The following is a 15,966-nucleotide window of genomic DNA, read 5'->3' on the forward strand; positions in this document are numbered from 1 at the left end:
ATCTACACTGATGTCAAACTCCCTAAAGATGCCTTTGGCTTTTTAACCCTCGACTTACCTCCCAGGCATATATGCAGAGCTGGGGACTGAACCCCAGAGCTTCCTATATGCTGGGCAAACACTACCAACCAAGCTAAACCCCCTTGTTTTTGTTAGAAATGGAACTTCAGTCTGTAGTCTACATTGCTCTGGGATTCACTATGTAGCCCGAGATGGCCTCATACACACAGTAATCATCCTGCTTTAGTCTCCTAAGTGTTGGGATTATAAGTGAGCCTCCTCATCTGGTCATAGGTCAGAAAATTCTATTTTGTTGATGGCTCCATAGGACATTAAACAATATCCCTGGTCATCACTATCATCTCACTCTCCATGTACACACACACACACACACACACACACACACACACACACACACACACACTCACGACAACAAAAATGCTCCCAGACATTGCCAAATGTCTCCTGAGGCAAAATCGGAACCAAGCCCCTGCCTTCTAAGTTTGTGTGTTAGCCACCAGATGATGATTACAGAAGTGGTTTCTGGCAGGGCTGGGGAGACAGCACACAAGCCCACAGGCACTTCAGGACTGAAGCACCAGGCAGGCAGCTCCTGCCCCATGGTGAACTCACCAGCCCCGCACTGCTGCAGATCTGTACTGGAAAATGAGCAGGGTCTGACTGACCAGGGCCAGCCTCAAGGCTCCAGAGCTGCAGGCCTGCCAGTCTGGAACTCTGGGGTTCTTCCCCCTTGTCTCCCTCTGCCATGGCAGGAATTGGGAAGGGCAGCATAGGAACGTTTTACTGGGACCATGAATAGCAATACCACTTCAGAGCAAGAGGTAGAAACCCAGCGCATTTTTATGCAGCACAAAGGAGGATGCAGGCCCGGATCCCTTCGAATCCCCTGAAGTGGGTCAGACTGGTGCTACCACTGCACTTGGGGGTACTGACTGCAGCCCCCCATACACACACACACCAGAGGGAGATTCAGGACAGAATGTTGTCTGAGGTTGTGATTTTCCTGGTTGTCACTGTTAGCTTAGAGGAAAGTTTTCTCATACAATATGACTCTCAGGAGCTCTGTCAAGAACCAAAACACAAAACAAAAACTAACCAAAATCCACCACCCCCTCAGGAGGCACAGAGACAGGATGAGGCTCTGGTGCCTTTGTGTTTGCCTGTGCAGGCCACACAGGAGGGCCAGCCTACCATGATGCCAGCCAGAGCCCTGTCCATGCTGCCTCCCATGGGCACTGAAGCTGAGGCACCTGGAAGGGTTATTAGCAGGATTGGAACTCATTCCTCTGCTGGGACTAGATCATAATTACAGTAATTTTCTAACAGAGCTCGGCAGTAGGACTGTTTAATCAGCATCCGACTCCCCTGTGCTCTCAGCCCTCATCACTCAAGGAGAGGAGTGGGATGGCTCTTAAAGAGACAGTGCCCGCCTTTCAGCATTCCGAACAGATGTGCCCTAATTGGCAGAATAGATCTAAGTCTTGTAGCTTACAGCAGGCAGGTTGCTCTGTCTCCAGCAGACTGCCTGGGGCCCTCACTATTCTAGGCTGGAGGGCCCCGGGTCAGGCTCGGTGGGCCAGGATCCCTGACCAACACAGCCACTAAGGGAAGAGACAAACAAGCTAAGTTCTTTGTGGAAGGAACCGACAAGCTGCCCCTTTGGACTAATGAAGTGGGTGAGAAAGAGATTGAAATGCAGGAAAGACTTAAAATTATGGCCGTGGGTTCCCATGAACCGAAGATCACCAACTTCCCAGTGATCTCCTAACTCCACATCCCTAGCATCTCTACACTCACTACTGTGAAGTGCTGGCCACCTCGTGTCTCTACACTGCGCACTGTAAAGTGCTGGGGTTTCTCTGCTTTGCTTGAGTAGAGCCCTCTGCCCTGAACCCCAGGGAAGCACTCAGCTTCTAAGGAGGGTGGCTCTTGCTAGCCTTTCAAGCAGAAGTTGTCTGTATTGATGGCACCTGAGACTTGAGGTCAGCAGCTTTCCCCTCCACATCTAGTCACCACAGCCAAGGCAGAAGAACTGTTTCTCTCTCCAGACATGACTTCTCTTACAATGTGAGGAGGGCTCTGTTGGAAGGGACATCGCACACTTGGTCTTTGTAGCCATTTCCAAAACAGTTCCTTAGAGAGGAGCTGGGGGGGGGGGGCTTTCAAAGTGGGCTGAGGAGAACTTTTAGGAGGAAAGTACAGTGGTAAGAGACTAGGAAGCAGCCGGGCGGTGGTGGCACACGCCTTTAATCCCAGCACTCGGGAGGCAGAGCCAGGAGGATCTCTGTGAGTTCGAGGCCAGCCTGTACTACCAAGTGAGTTCCAGGAAAAGGCGCAAAGCTACACAGAGAAACCCTGTCTCAGGAAAAAAAAAAAAAAAAAGAGAGAGAGAGAGAGAGACAGACAGACAGACAGACAGACACTAGGAAGCAGGACACTTGAGAGTTCAAAGGGTTCTGTGAGCCAGGCTCTGTGGCTCCCACAGAAGTAACTCCCTGCTGGCAGCGCTGCCCACCCTTGAAGAAGTGCTCAAGCCATCATGCCTATCTGCTTGGCTTCCCAGAGTCTCAGCACTGTGCTGTTCTTGCATCTACAAAGGCCAGACACCCCAATCCAACATTCCTGCAGCCTCGGTAAAGTCAGGCCAGGGGGCTGCTCAGATCCTGTTTCTGCACTTGGAAATACCCTTGAATCCTGTGACCTGTTTGTAGCTCCCTGAAATTGTTAAAAAATACCATGTAATAACAAAAAACAAACAAAAACATGTAAGATTTGTACACAAATTCACCAATATGGAACTAATTTAATCTCCAATCTGGTATTGGAAGGCTCTCTGAGCAAAGCTACCACACGGTAGGTAGGAGCCATCTAGGACTCAGAGGTGGGGACCTAAGACCCAGAAGCCGGAAAACTAAGGACAGTGTGAGGTTTGTTTGCTGTTGTTGACAGTTTCATACTATACCCCAGGATGGCCTGAACACCCTCTGTAGCTCAGGCTAGCCTTAAACTCACAGCAATCCCTCTTGCCTTGGCCCCTCAAGTGCTGGAATTGTACGTGTGTCACCACACCCTAGTACTACAGAGCTTGGAAAGTACCTCCTACAAAGATCAGACACACTGGGTATAGAAATGGCACAGATCACGCCACATCCTGCCCAGCATTTCAAAATTCTCTTTTACAAGTCACACTCAGCTAGAAATGGAATGTGAGGCTTGCCTATCTACCCTGCTGATTCTGACCAAATCACATAGCTCATAGGAAACTATTTTTGCCCCAGAATTTCCCCACCTCCACTTTCACTACCAAATAACCTCCAGGCACTCCCCACTGGTCCTTACCAAATAACCTCCAGGCACTCCCCACTGGTCCCCTACCAAATAACCTCTAAGCATTCCCCACTGGTCCCCAACCTCCCACAACTCAGATTAAGAGGTGACTAGACTTGGGTCACAAAAGCTGTGACTAAAGCAGGCACCAAACTTGCCTCAAACCTCAGATCAAAACAAAGAACACTTTTGACTCTATATCACTCAGTGGGCCACTCCCCACAGCTAGTGACACATCTCTCATAGAGAAGGCCATCCAGCTGTGGTGGCTAGACTTCAGCACACACTGGACAGAGAAAAATGCAAGAGAGGCCTCCAGCATTGCCTAGATAAAAAGAAATTTTCTTTGGGGTTTGCTATTTCTCTGGTACGTGGGCCCATGCTATTAGGAAAGCTCGCTCCTTCTTCGGACATCTTCTCCAGCCAATACTCAACTCAGCACAAGACTGAGATGAGAAGGCGCCTGGCCTCACATTAACTGAGGTGCTGTTGTATGCACTGCTGCTAATGGATCATTAAAAAAGCTGGGAGTCTGAGAAATCGCAGCCATGTCTGGAGAGCGCCTGCTGTCCCAGCAGCCCAGCCTGCTGGCAGAGCTGGCTGCCTTGCACCAACTCCAGGAGGAGAGAGGAGAACAGAAGAAGGCCAATCCAGCTTGCTGTTTTTTGGCTGAGTAGGGAATTGACACAGACCACCTCCGGCTCCTGTCTGGAAGTTTTGAGATCAGAGAGCTTCAGGCACAGCTGGGTTCACAGCTGCACCATTTGGAGCATTGGACTCATTAATATTCATGAGCCATCCCCACCAATCGGCAGAGTGGATGCCATTAGCCTAGCATCTGTCGGGTTTTGTGAGGGTTGTGTATGGAGTTTTTTCCCCTTTTAAATGAACTTCTTTTGACATTTTGGATCTGCCTCTGTAGGTTTTCCATCCTCGCTTCGCTCTGATGCATCATATAAAGGAGAGACCCAGGGGAGGCGGCCAGGAAGGAGGGATGAACGCCAGCCAGGGCTTTGCATCTGCCTGTTGACAAACTTTATTTCTCTTTTAGCACCTGGCACCTCAAACAGGCTTCGAAGATGGAAGCGCATCAGGTAAATTATACCTAACAAGGTTCGTGCCCAGGACTGTGAGAAGAGCTGGATCCTGGCTCTTTGGAAAACAGTCCCTCCTGCAGCGGTGAACTTGAGTCTCGCACACAATGCAGGAGAGTTCCAGCACACAGTTCTATGGCGAGTGTTATTTCCACGCTGATAAATTCATGATTTATGAAAGTAACCCCTGCCAGCTCTCTCTCCCTCCTTCCCTGCTACAGCTTGTTAGACACAAATTGCAACAACAATCTTAAATACTTGCACTTTATTTCAGGCCAAAGCCCCTCAACTCTGAACTAAATGCCATGACAATCCCACAACAGAGGCCAGTAGTAAAAGAGCCCACAGACCGGCAGATGGCCAGAGGGGATGAAGCCCACACAAACCTGAGAGCAGAGCGGTAAGGTGAGCCCAGCCCAGCACTCCAGCACCTAGGCCCTGCTCTCTGCAAACAGGATTTCCGCAGCAGGAGGGCAGAAGCCTCACTGTCTGAAGGAAAGCACGTGGTTGCTCATCTCCATCCCTAGAGCCCTCACTTCCAGGCAGAAACAAAGCCTGTGGGCCCACTGGACCAAGCCTGAGGCTTTCCTGTGGGTACTATGGCAGCTAAAGCCCTGGGCCAGGGAGTTGCTATTAAGAGAGAAGAAAGGAGCCCACTTTACCCCTGCAGAAATACCAGCTCTGCTTTATGAGCAGAAGATGGGCAGCCCAGAGCCACCTCTGCCAAAACAAAGCCTCTGTGCTGTTCCCCTGGCTGCAGCTAGCTACTTTGCCTCCATGGGCTTGAACTGCCTACCTGCAGCTCTCAGGACCCACTCAACCTGCCAAGGTCTTGGAAACCCTATCGATAAGAGTCACATTACTGCCATTTACTGATAAGCAAGGAGGTGGCGAATAAATATTCACCACCCTGTCCACATAAGGAGGCAGGAAAGAGGCAGGCCTCCCACAAGCAAAATGCTCCAGGCAAAAACTGCAGCCTGTCAAGATGGGAATATAACAATAGAAGCATTCTGTTGGGACAGTATTTAATACGGCAGCTAAAAATCTACCATGAAGAGGTTCCCCAAACTATTCACCCGTGGCAGTGCACCTGGAGAAACTAAGCTCCTGCAGAAGTAAATATAGTTCTACTTAAAACCAACAGCTTCTGGGCCCTGTACTTAACTTACAAACACCGGTGTGGTGTTTATTCCCATGGAGGAGACACAGCAGGCAGCCACAACCAACCTCCTCATAGTGAACCTGAGTAGATGTGGATGGAGGGTGCTAAACAGCCCGACTCCCCTGCACCTGCCCTGTGCCCGACCCCACCTGAATGGACGTGGCCTGCATCTTCTCCACTACCCAAGAGAACCTAGAGCTCAACCACAGTTCACCTCCCCCACAGTGTCTAGGTGACCAGGGTCCAAAGGCACAGCATGGTCCCCTCCCACAGCCCTGCTCACAGGCTGGGACACAGAGATTCCTTCATCAGGTCCTGCAATATCACAGCATGATGGTGAGGAGCTGGGCGGCAGCATAGGACTCTCTAAGGATGGGCCCTCAGAGTCCATCACTGGAGCCCACGTTTCTAAGTGGTCCTTCTCTTCACTGAGGGGTGGAGAAGGAGAGTTCCTCCTGCCTGATCTCGGAAGAAAGCAGCAACTGGGAAGGAGAAGAAGAAAGAAAAAGATAGGCATGAATAGATGATAAAAATGAAGAGATGGGCATAGACATATACATTTCACTCAGTGAAATATTCAGCCATAAAAAGGAATGATGTGGGCTGGAGATGTGGCTCACAAGAAGCACTGGCTATTCTTCCAGAGGTCCAGAGTTCAAATCCCAGCAACCACATGGTGGCTCACAACTATTTGTGATGAGATCTGGTGCCCTCTTCTGGCCTGCAGGGACACATGCAGGCAGAACACTGTATACATAATAATATGTATATATTATATATAATATGACTCAGTGTGTTTGAAATGACCAGAACAGGCAAATCCAGACAGAAAGTAGACTATGGTTACCAGGGGAATGGCGATTGTTCACTGGGGTGGCGTTTCTTCATTTAGAATAGGAACATGCTCAGAGCTGAGGAGGTGGCTTGGTAGTAGAACACAAGTGAAGCCCAGGACTTCATTCCCACCCAGAATCACAAAAATTAACTACTTAGTCAATTTTCAAAAAGAGCCCAGTGTAGTGCTGCACACCTATAATTCCGGCACTCAGGAGGCAGGCAGATCTCTGTTGAGTTTGAGACCAGCCCGGTCTACATAGCAAGTAGCCGACATAATGAGTAGGTCTACACAGCTGGGGCTACACAATGAAACAACAGAAGAAGAAACAGAGTGCTGTATACACACCTGGGATCTCTGAGCTCATGTCTGAAGCAGAAAGATCACCAAAAGTTGAAGACTGGCCTGGTACACAGTGAGCCCCAGGCCAGTATAGGCCACACAATAGACTTGCCTTAAACAAAAGAAAAAAGCCATCCAGGGAAGGCTGCCCTTCTTTCTCCCTGAGTTTCAGCTGGACCTCTAGTTTCCCTTTCAAGATAGAGAACCAGGCCTTTCCAAGGCTACCAATGCTGTGACATTCCTTTCCTAACACATGGACACACCACATCCCATGTGTCACTTAACAGGTCCTCCAATTACCTGTTGAGCTGGTCTCCCTTAGCCAGGTGAGAGGTGCTTTGCCTCTTCTCCTCCTGGGCCCAGCCACAGTTTGACATAGCATAGCAGAGAATGGCATCAGACACGGTTAAGGAGCCTCGGCCCTGGACACAGGCTTCAATCTCGGGGACTGAGAGCTGGCTTTGGAGGAAGAGGTGTAACTGACTGTCTGACAGAAGGACCACACTCTGCAAGACCCTGGAGCAACAGAGAGCACAACACCGACCATGTGAGGAAGTAGCTGTCCCCACCCCCCTCCCAGCCAGCCTTTGGCTTCATGGAGCACTGGAGATGGGGGGAGGGGGCACAGGAAAGCAAGCCACCACAAGCGGGACTGCATGAGCGGGGCAGGAGTTTGCATCTGCCTGGCACTGTCCTGTGGCCCTGCCTCCACAATGGTGGCCAGTGCTAACCCTGCATGTCCACTCACTTTTCTAGGAAATGCTGTAGGCCTTGCCGTCGCTTCTCAATGAACTCATCAGAGCTGCCAAAGAAAGTGGACTTCCCAGGAAGTTCTGGTACCGGCCTGTGGAAACACTAAGTGAAGCAGCACTCCAACCCCACCCCAAAATAATCCCCTGAAAAGGGGCCCAATCAATACAATCAGATTTTAGTAAAGTATGCCCTATGGCAGGTACTTTGCATCACATTTCCACAAACATGGCATTTAATCTTCCTAAAAATCCCATGAGAAAAATATTAGTGTCCTCCTTTTAGAAAACTAGAGAGGTGACATAATTCCCACTATCTGCCGGGTGTGGTGGTGCACACCTTTAATTCCAGCACTTGGGAGGCAGGCTGATCTCCAAGTTCAAAGCCAGCCTGGTCTACAGAGTGAGTTCCAGGCCAGCCAGTGTTACACAGAAGAAACCTTGTCTTAAAAAAAAAGGGGGGGTGGGGGGTTGGGGATTTAGCTCAGTGGTTCAATCCTCAGCTCCAAAAAAAAAAAAAAAAAAAAAAAAAACCAATTTTTTTAAAAGTCCCATTGTCATACTACCCAGGTAGTCTACAATTCCAAAGCCATGCTATTTACCACTCCATCTAGTATACACACTCCCAACATCAACTGCTTTTTTCTTCAGTGTATGAGCTTGCTTGATATGTGCACCATGTATACACAGTATCCACACAGACCAGAAGAGGGAATCAGATCCCCTGGAACTATAATTACAGCCAGTTGTAGGCAACCTAGTGTGGATTGCCAGGTCCTCTGTAAGAGCAACAAGGGCTCTTTTAAAATTTGTTTGTTTGTTTTGTTTTGTTTGTTTGCTTATTTATTCATTCATTCATTCATTCATTTATTTAGTATACACTATTCTGCCTGCATGTATCTCTACAAGCCAGAAAAAGGCATCGAAATATAGATGGTTGTGAGCCACTACATGGGTGCTGGGAATCAAACTCAGGACCTCTGGAAGAGCAGCCAGTGCTCTTAACCTCTGAGCCATTTCTCCAGCCCACAACAAGGGCTCTTAACTCCAGTCCCTTTGGGGACTTTCTAACACATGGCCTCACTAAGCTATGTAGCCATGGCTAGCCTGGAATTTGGGTCATCCTCTCATCTCTGCTTCCTAGGTGGTAGGACTACAAGCAGGCTCCACTACACCCAGCTCTACTGCCTCTGTGCTCTGCATTGGGATGGGGGATCATGTGCATACACACATGTATGGAAGCCAGACGTTGACAGAGGATGTCTTCCTCAATTACCCTCCACTTGATTTGCTGAACTGAGTCTCTCACTGAACCCAGAGCTAATCCATTTGGCTAGACTAGCTGGCCATCAAGCCCGCAAGATTCCCCTGCCTGTCTCCCGGCACTGGGATTACAGGCTTCTCACATGGGTACTAAGGATCCAGCTCAGCTCCTCCTGCTTTACAACGATCATGTTTACCAACAACCATCTCCCCAGCAACCAGCTCTAAGTTTCTTCTTTAAGGACGAAACTTCAAGTAGGAATGTGGTTCCTTTCATATAAACTAAAACTATCTATTCCAAGTCGGACATGTTGCCATGTGTCTATAATCTCAACTACTCAGCAAGCTAAAGCAAGAAGATGGAGGAGCATTCAAGGCCAGCCTGGAGCTACACATACAACCTCTATTTCAGGGAAAAACAAAAAAACAAACAAATAAAACAGACTACTCTAGCCCCAGAATTTGCTATAAATGAAGTGAGTTATTGCATATTACTGTTAAACGCCCTTAGCTTCTGTTATAAGGCCCAGGGAACACATTATAAAATAATAAGAAGCCAGGACTGAAGACATAACTCAGTGGTAGAGTGATTGCCAACCATGCACAAAGCCCTGAGTTCAATCCCCAGCACACAAAGAAAGGAAAGAAAGACACAGACACTCTCAGAGAGAGAACAACAGACAGGCAGACGGACAGACAGACACCCTGAAGCAGCCTAGAGGAGAGGGACGAAGGGAGTCAACTGGCATGGCCCATGGCAGCAGCCCCATCAGTCCCACATGGGAACTAACTGGGCAGACCATCCACCAGTGACCACTCTGAAGTAAATGAAGGGAGACAGAGGCAAGAGAATCAACAGTTGCGGGCCAACCTGTGCCACAGAAGACCATCTAAGTGTGGTGATCTATGCCTCTAATCCCAGCGCTCCAGATGTTGCCACAAGAGTGCAAGTTCAAGGCCAACTTGGACTACATAGTAAGACCCTGCCTGAGAAAAGGAGGAACCTGGAGTTTACAGAGAAGAGAACTTACAACATGCCAGTCACTAAAGAAGCCGGGAACTGTTTTAAACCGTGTTTAAGTCACATGAGTGCATACACACTTTTTTCCTGTTCATATAATTTTGCTAGGTCAAAAACTAGAAAGGAGGGCTGGAGAGATGGCTCAGAGGTTAAAGGCACCGACTGCTCTTCTGGAGGTCCTGAGTTCAATTCCGAGCAACCACATGGTGGCTCACAACTATCTGTAATGAGATCTGGCGCCCTCTTCTAGAAAGGAGAATGTTGGTTTCTTCACCGACCTAAACACATGATTTAAAGCATTTCTTTAGTGCCCGGCATGTTGTAAGTTCTTTTCTCTGTAACCTCGAGCTCCCATGTGATCCCCATGTCCACTCAGACCTGAGAAAGCAGCAAGAGCAAACTCACACCAAGCCCGCGTTCCTCTGCAGCTGTTTCCTCAGCCACACAAATTCACGGTAGCGGCGCCGCACACACGATGTCTTGGCAGTAAAGGCCTTGCTGTTCGTCTACAAGAGGAGGTTCGTAAAAAGGGTTAAATGGAAAGGACTGCCAGGCAGTGGTGGCACACACCTTTAATCCCAGCACTCGGGAAGCAGAGCCAGGCGGATCTCTGTGAGTTCGAGGCCAGCCTGGGCTACAGAGTGAGTTCCAGGAAAGGCGCAAAGCTACACAGAGAAACCCTGTCTCGAGGGGAAAAAAAAAAAAAAAAGGAAAGGACTAAGCCCCAGGACTTCGTTGTCATCACTCTCATTAAGGGCCAAATGGTCAGGCCGCTGGTCCCCAGACCAGGACGCCGCTGGTCCCCAGACCAGGACGCCACTGGACAGGCTGAACACAAGTCACAGTTACACCTTGCGTTTGCTTCACCATGCTCCTTTTCTCTCAATCTTCTGTCTCGGGATGCTGGGAACACCCACAATCATTTCTACTCCAGCACAGCCCATAGCCCTGGAGTTGACCCCATTACAGAAGCTTGACTCACATGAAGGAATATCTTATAGTCCACATAAGAATTCCAGGAGCCCTCATTCTGCACCCGGGGGTCCTGAACACGCACCGTGATCACCTCCTGCAGGTGTGGGGAAAAGAAACGCTCCTTGAGCTTCAGCTCACCACGCAGAAGGAAAGTGGTTTCGTTCGGGCTTTGGAGCCCTGCTGGCCTGGAACTCACTATGTAGAGTTATTGCAGAACATGTGTCATTTTTCACACATCTGCCTCCTAAGTGTTGAGATCATAAGACACCACGCCTAGCTAGCAAGGCAGTTACCAAAGTTTCTAACTCAATACCAACTTCCAATCATTGCCCTAGTCAATTCCACAAGTGTTTACTGACACCGGTGTGTGCCAGGCACTGTACTAAGACAGAGCATCAACAAGAAACAAAGCTCCCTGTTCTCCAGGAGACCACAGGCCATGCCAACTAGTATAGGCCTGTGAGCCTAACGACTTGGGAGGCTGAGGCAGGAGAGTCAAGAGTTCCAGGCCTTATCTGAGGAACTTAGTGAGACTCCAAATAAAAAAATAAAGACATCAAAAGAAAAGAAAAAGGTGCCGGGTGGTGGTGGAGGCACGCCTTTAATCCCAGCACTCGGGAGGCAGACGCAGGCAGAGCTCTGTGAGTTCGAAGCCAGCCTGGGCTACAGAGTGAGTTCCAGGAAAGGCACAGAGCTACACAGAGAAAGCCTGTCTTGAAAAACCAATAAAAGAAAAGAAAAGAAGGCTGGGCAGTGGTGGCACACGCCTTTAATCACAGCACTTGGGGGCAGAGGCAGGCAGATCTCTGAGTTCAAGGCCAGTCTGGCTTACAGAGGGAGTTCCAGGACAGGCAGGGTTACACAGAGAAATCCTGTCTTGGAAAACAAAAAGAAAGAATGAACTTTGGACAGTGGCTCCCCCCTGTAGTCCCAACACTCAGGAAGAAGCAGGAAGACTGCCATCAAGTTGAAGGTCAGCTAGTTGAAGTTCTAGGACAAACAGGACTATGGTGAGACCCTGTCTCACTACATAAAGATAAAAAGAGAGCTAGGGATATATGGCTCAATGGTAGAGCTAAGCACTCACAAGCCCCTGAGTTTAATCTGTACAGGGAAAGAATAGACAAATAAGAACAAAGTACAATGATAAATATGTATGAAAATGTCCTAATGAGCTCCATTTCTTAGATATCTAAAAATTTAATTTTTAAAAAGCTTACATTCTAGAACATTCCAACCAATGGCTTTATTTTGAGCCCATCAGACACACCAAGAGTATTATTAGGGGAAAACACAGCACAGATGATGATCTGCATCTGTGTCCCTTCCTCCTAAAGGCCCCCCAACTCTGACCACCTGGAGCCCACTCTTACCTCCAGCTCTTGGTTCTCCAACATCCTACACCAAAAGCCCATGGGAAGAAAACATCTGGGGAGGAACAGAGGACACAGGAACAAGCACAGTTAGCAGGTATGTCCTAATCAGGCTTTGTCAGGGCAAAACCCCGAAAGTTCTTAATAGACAGCCCTTGGGGAAACACAGGTCAACTCCCCTCTCCCTAATCATGTTGTGTAAAACTTTAAAGAGGAAGAGGAAAACACCCACATTAGTTAGTAGCAAGTTAAAAGCCCTGGGGAATTTGTCTCCATTCTCAGACTACCCCTGGGACCTTCTACAAGGCCACCTCAACCTAGAGCTTGTTGTGTGTGGAGAGTGTGTCAAGGGTGGCTAGAAAGGCAGGTGGGGTCCCTTGGAAAACTTTTGCCTGGGGACTGTGGCTTAGCAGGCTTGTGGAGCACAGCTTTGAAAAGGAGCCGAACAGCACCCCCTCCTGGTTGTTTAGAGACAACCCAGTCCCTACACATAGCAATGCTCCAGCAATCTAACCAAAAGTTACCTCCAGACAGGTGACTCATTGAGCTGGAGTGCTCCTGGGAGCACCCAATTGAATGATCCAGTTGGTTACCACCTTCCCTTATCAGCTCTCTAGAACTGGAGCCAACCATTGTAATCATTTCCAGTCTTGACATGCCATGTGGTTTGTACCTCTGCCCAAGCACCCCACAGCTTTGCAGGTCAACTCAGGATGCATTCCGCTCCTTTGTAAAGATTCATTAAAGCCTAAGCCACTGATTTCCCCCAGTGTGGTAGTTTATGTGTACAGCGACATCGCCCACTCCAACAAGGGGACCATGAAGGCTGTAGCACAGGGTTACTGGATTCCAAAGGGGCCCATGATGTCACCTTCTGTTAAAATACAGCACTAATCTTCTCACTCTTAGAACTGCTCCAACGGCATCCACCCCGGCTGCCGCCTCCACCCCCTTCCTCTCTCTTAAGAGCAGAACAATAAGGTTTAATTTCCCTTTCCAATTTACCTTGAAATGAAAACTGACTTCAGCCAATATGTACTGCCAACAAATGATCCGGGCCGGCTCCTGGGAAAACAAGCCTATCTAAGCTCCCCCTCTCCTCCCCCCATGCCCATTCACACACCCACTCATTTTTACAGTCCCACAATTAATTGTAAACACATTCTCTTATTAGTTCTGCCTTACCATTAGAAGAGCACATAATGAGCTTCCGTCTATTTTATGTTTTGCTAACACAGGGCTAATGTTTCAAAAGAAGGGGAACTCATTTACAGCATGAAATTAGCAGAGCAAACAGCTTTTGCAATTCTTTCCAATATCCCAGAAGGTCTCACTTCTACAGACAGACATTGCACGCAGGGACAAAGCTACATGGCAGATGACAAAATTGAGCTACACTGTGGCGCAAACCCAAGGTTCTGTGATTTCAACACCATCACAACCAGCATTCTTGCTGACAATCTGACTTTTCATCCGCGGAAGTCACCACCTCCAACAGGCCCTGAACTGAAATGTAGGAAGTTCAAACTCCCCAATAACCCAGCTTAACAACAGTCCAGACCGAAACAAAGGTCTGTGTCCAAACCCCAGCAGACAGGCTTGCTGTGAATAATTAACCTCCTGGGGTTCCCACCCCCTTCTCTTTTTAGGCGGTTGCCGAACTGCCAGCATAGGAATAGAGAGTTAACTATTCTGAAGTGTCCTTTTGTAGTACAATAGGAAAGATGACAAGAAAAAGAGCTATCTCTACACTAAAGGGACTTCACACCACTCTTCCTGAAAAGGTCTGCAAAATTCAAGACTAGTTCAATAACTAGTCACCATACCTTTGGTCTCCAAGAAGAATTTGAAAGGGGCCTGCAGCACCCCCATGTGGAAGTTTTTCTCCTTTAGTGCGGAGCTACCATCACATAGAAACAACCAAAAACTGGCTTTTAAAAATTCCAAGTCTCCATATGCTTGTATGCTTAAACCTAAGTTTAAAGGGCACTGAGGAAGTTCTGGTTGTAAATTTCCTTAAAATACTGAAACTACAAAAAACTAGGCTCCATTTCTTTTTTTGTTTGTTTCAAGATAGGGTTTCTCTGTTTAACAGCTCTGGCTGTCCTGGAACTCACTTTGTAGTAGACTAGGCTGGCTCCTAACTCAGAGATCTGCCTCTGCCTCCGCCTCCAGAGTGCTGCCATTAAAGGTGTGTGCCACCACCACCCAGTAAAACCTAGACTCCATTTCTTTTTCTTTTTTTGTGAGGCAGGGTTTCTCTGTGTAGCTTTATTCCATTTCTAACCACCACTATTCTCCATCAATTTCCTTCCCAAAGACACCACTCTTTGAAAGAAAACGAAGTTCAGTCCATTCCTGAAGAAGCAGCAAGTTCTACGACCTAGAGATGGACCTGTGTGCATCCCACTAAGGAAGGATAAAGTCAAGTAACCTCCAAGGGTTAGGTGACTTACGCGATGCTAACTACATTTCGGGGCCCTTTCCATCACATCTGAAGTGCTGTTTGCTTCCCTCAGCAGTACCAGCACCAACAGCCCTGGGGAAGAACCAGATCTTTTGACTTGACGCACTGTAAAGCTCACAGCTGCTCATTCAAGGCCTTCCCCTCATGTTTTCTGCCACTTAAACCACTTCAAGAGACACGTTAAAAAAAACAAATCAGGCTGCAAAAAGATTGCGCCAAGGAGCCTCTCGCCTTTCTTACTCATTCTTGGGCCTTGGGTGTCAACAGACAGCAGCTCACAAACCCGGCCTTCCTGAATTCCCATAGGTGTTAGGGACAGCTCTCCGGCCCGACACTCTATCCCGTCCATCAAGCAGCTGTTCGACCTTTCAGTGACAGCCCTCTCATTCCACCTGGAAATAAGTTACAGGGCGACCACAATTTCCAGTGTCTGCGAAAAAATACCTGCCATGTTCTCCCACTCCCGGCCACTTGGATAGACACCCCCAAACTCTGACTCTGGCCGCTCCCTTCCATTCTTATCAAATAAGATGGAAAACAGCCACACGCTCCTTCTCCTTTCCGGGTTAGACCTGGGGACGAAAGACACCTTCTATTCTCAAGGCAAACTGAAAAGCCAGGCTTCCTTTCTGGTGGGGTCCCTAGCAAGCCCTCACTTTCACACCGGGCGGGAAGACAACCCCTCCCCTGACATGTCAAGCGAGGCTCCCCAAGCCCGCGTCCCATCCCCCGCCCCAAGCAGCACCTACGAGCCACGGCCCCGCCCACGCCCCCTCACCTGAGAGCAGCAGCAGCTCTCTACAGCGACACCTCCAGCACCGCACCAGATACCCCGAACCCCGGCTTCTCCTTCCGGGTGAGTCGCCGGCGCCCCGGGGCACGACGGGAGGCGGCTCCCGACGGACCAATCCTGAGTGTCCAGGGCGTCCCCACCCCTGCAGACCTGGGCTCTCAGTGGTGACTGCGGGTCAGCGGAGGCTCTCCGCCCCGCCCAGACTTGAGCTGCCATCCGGATCTTTCCGGAAATCGCTCGGGGCGCGAGAGGTGGAGCGCGAGAACTGAAAGCCCTCGGCGTCCCACTCCAGGGTTTCGTCCCGCCCACCGCCGCCAGGCGCGCCAATCAGCGCTCAGGGAGCATCATTAAAGGGCTGCGAGAGCATCTTGGGAACCCAGGTGTCTGTAGGGTGTTACAGGGTTCTCAGTACGGTGGGGAGGTTCCACGCTTTCCTCGAGTCTTACTAAGATCTCCAGAGGTCCCGCTTTGAACCTCGGAGGTTGCAGTTCCCCAGCTGAAATGGCAAGGGCACTGCCAGTTAGATTTGTAAAAGCCGCGC

General features: G+C 49.1%; 1 protein-coding gene across 4 annotated transcripts; it reads right to left on the bottom strand.

Annotated features, from left to right (window-relative positions):
- Nucleotides 1-4,692: 4,692 nt before the first annotated feature.
- Snx11 (sorting nexin 11) lies at nucleotides 4,693-15,570 on the bottom strand. 4 transcript variants are annotated; one of them, XM_036197828.1, is made up of 9 exons: nucleotides 15,411-15,566; nucleotides 14,873-15,024; nucleotides 13,171-13,230; nucleotides 12,166-12,220; nucleotides 10,800-10,886; nucleotides 10,223-10,323; nucleotides 7,533-7,628; nucleotides 7,085-7,300; nucleotides 4,693-6,089 (listed from the first exon to the last, which is right to left on the bottom strand). In XM_036197828.1, exons 4-9 carry the CDS (start codon nucleotides 12,205-12,207, stop codon nucleotides 5,807-5,809), a joined length of 825 nt encoding a protein of 274 aa, XP_036053721.1. In that variant the 5' UTR covers nucleotides 12,208-12,220; nucleotides 13,171-13,230; nucleotides 14,873-15,024; nucleotides 15,411-15,566; the 3' UTR covers nucleotides 4,693-5,806. The 4 variants fall into 4 exon arrangements, with proteins under 4 accessions (XP_036053721.1, XP_036053720.1, XP_036053723.1 ...); XM_036197827.1 differs by lacking the exon at nucleotides 14,873-15,024; XM_036197830.1 differs by lacking the exons at nucleotides 7,533-7,628; nucleotides 14,873-15,024 and having other exon boundaries at nucleotides 15,411-15,570.
- Nucleotides 15,571-15,966: the final 396 nt, after the last annotated feature.

The sequence above is a fragment of the Onychomys torridus genome, chromosome 8 (genome assembly GCF_903995425.1).
Source record: "Onychomys torridus chromosome 8, mOncTor1.1, whole genome shotgun sequence".
Classification (NCBI taxonomy): Eukaryota; Metazoa; Chordata; class Mammalia; order Rodentia; family Cricetidae; genus Onychomys; species Onychomys torridus.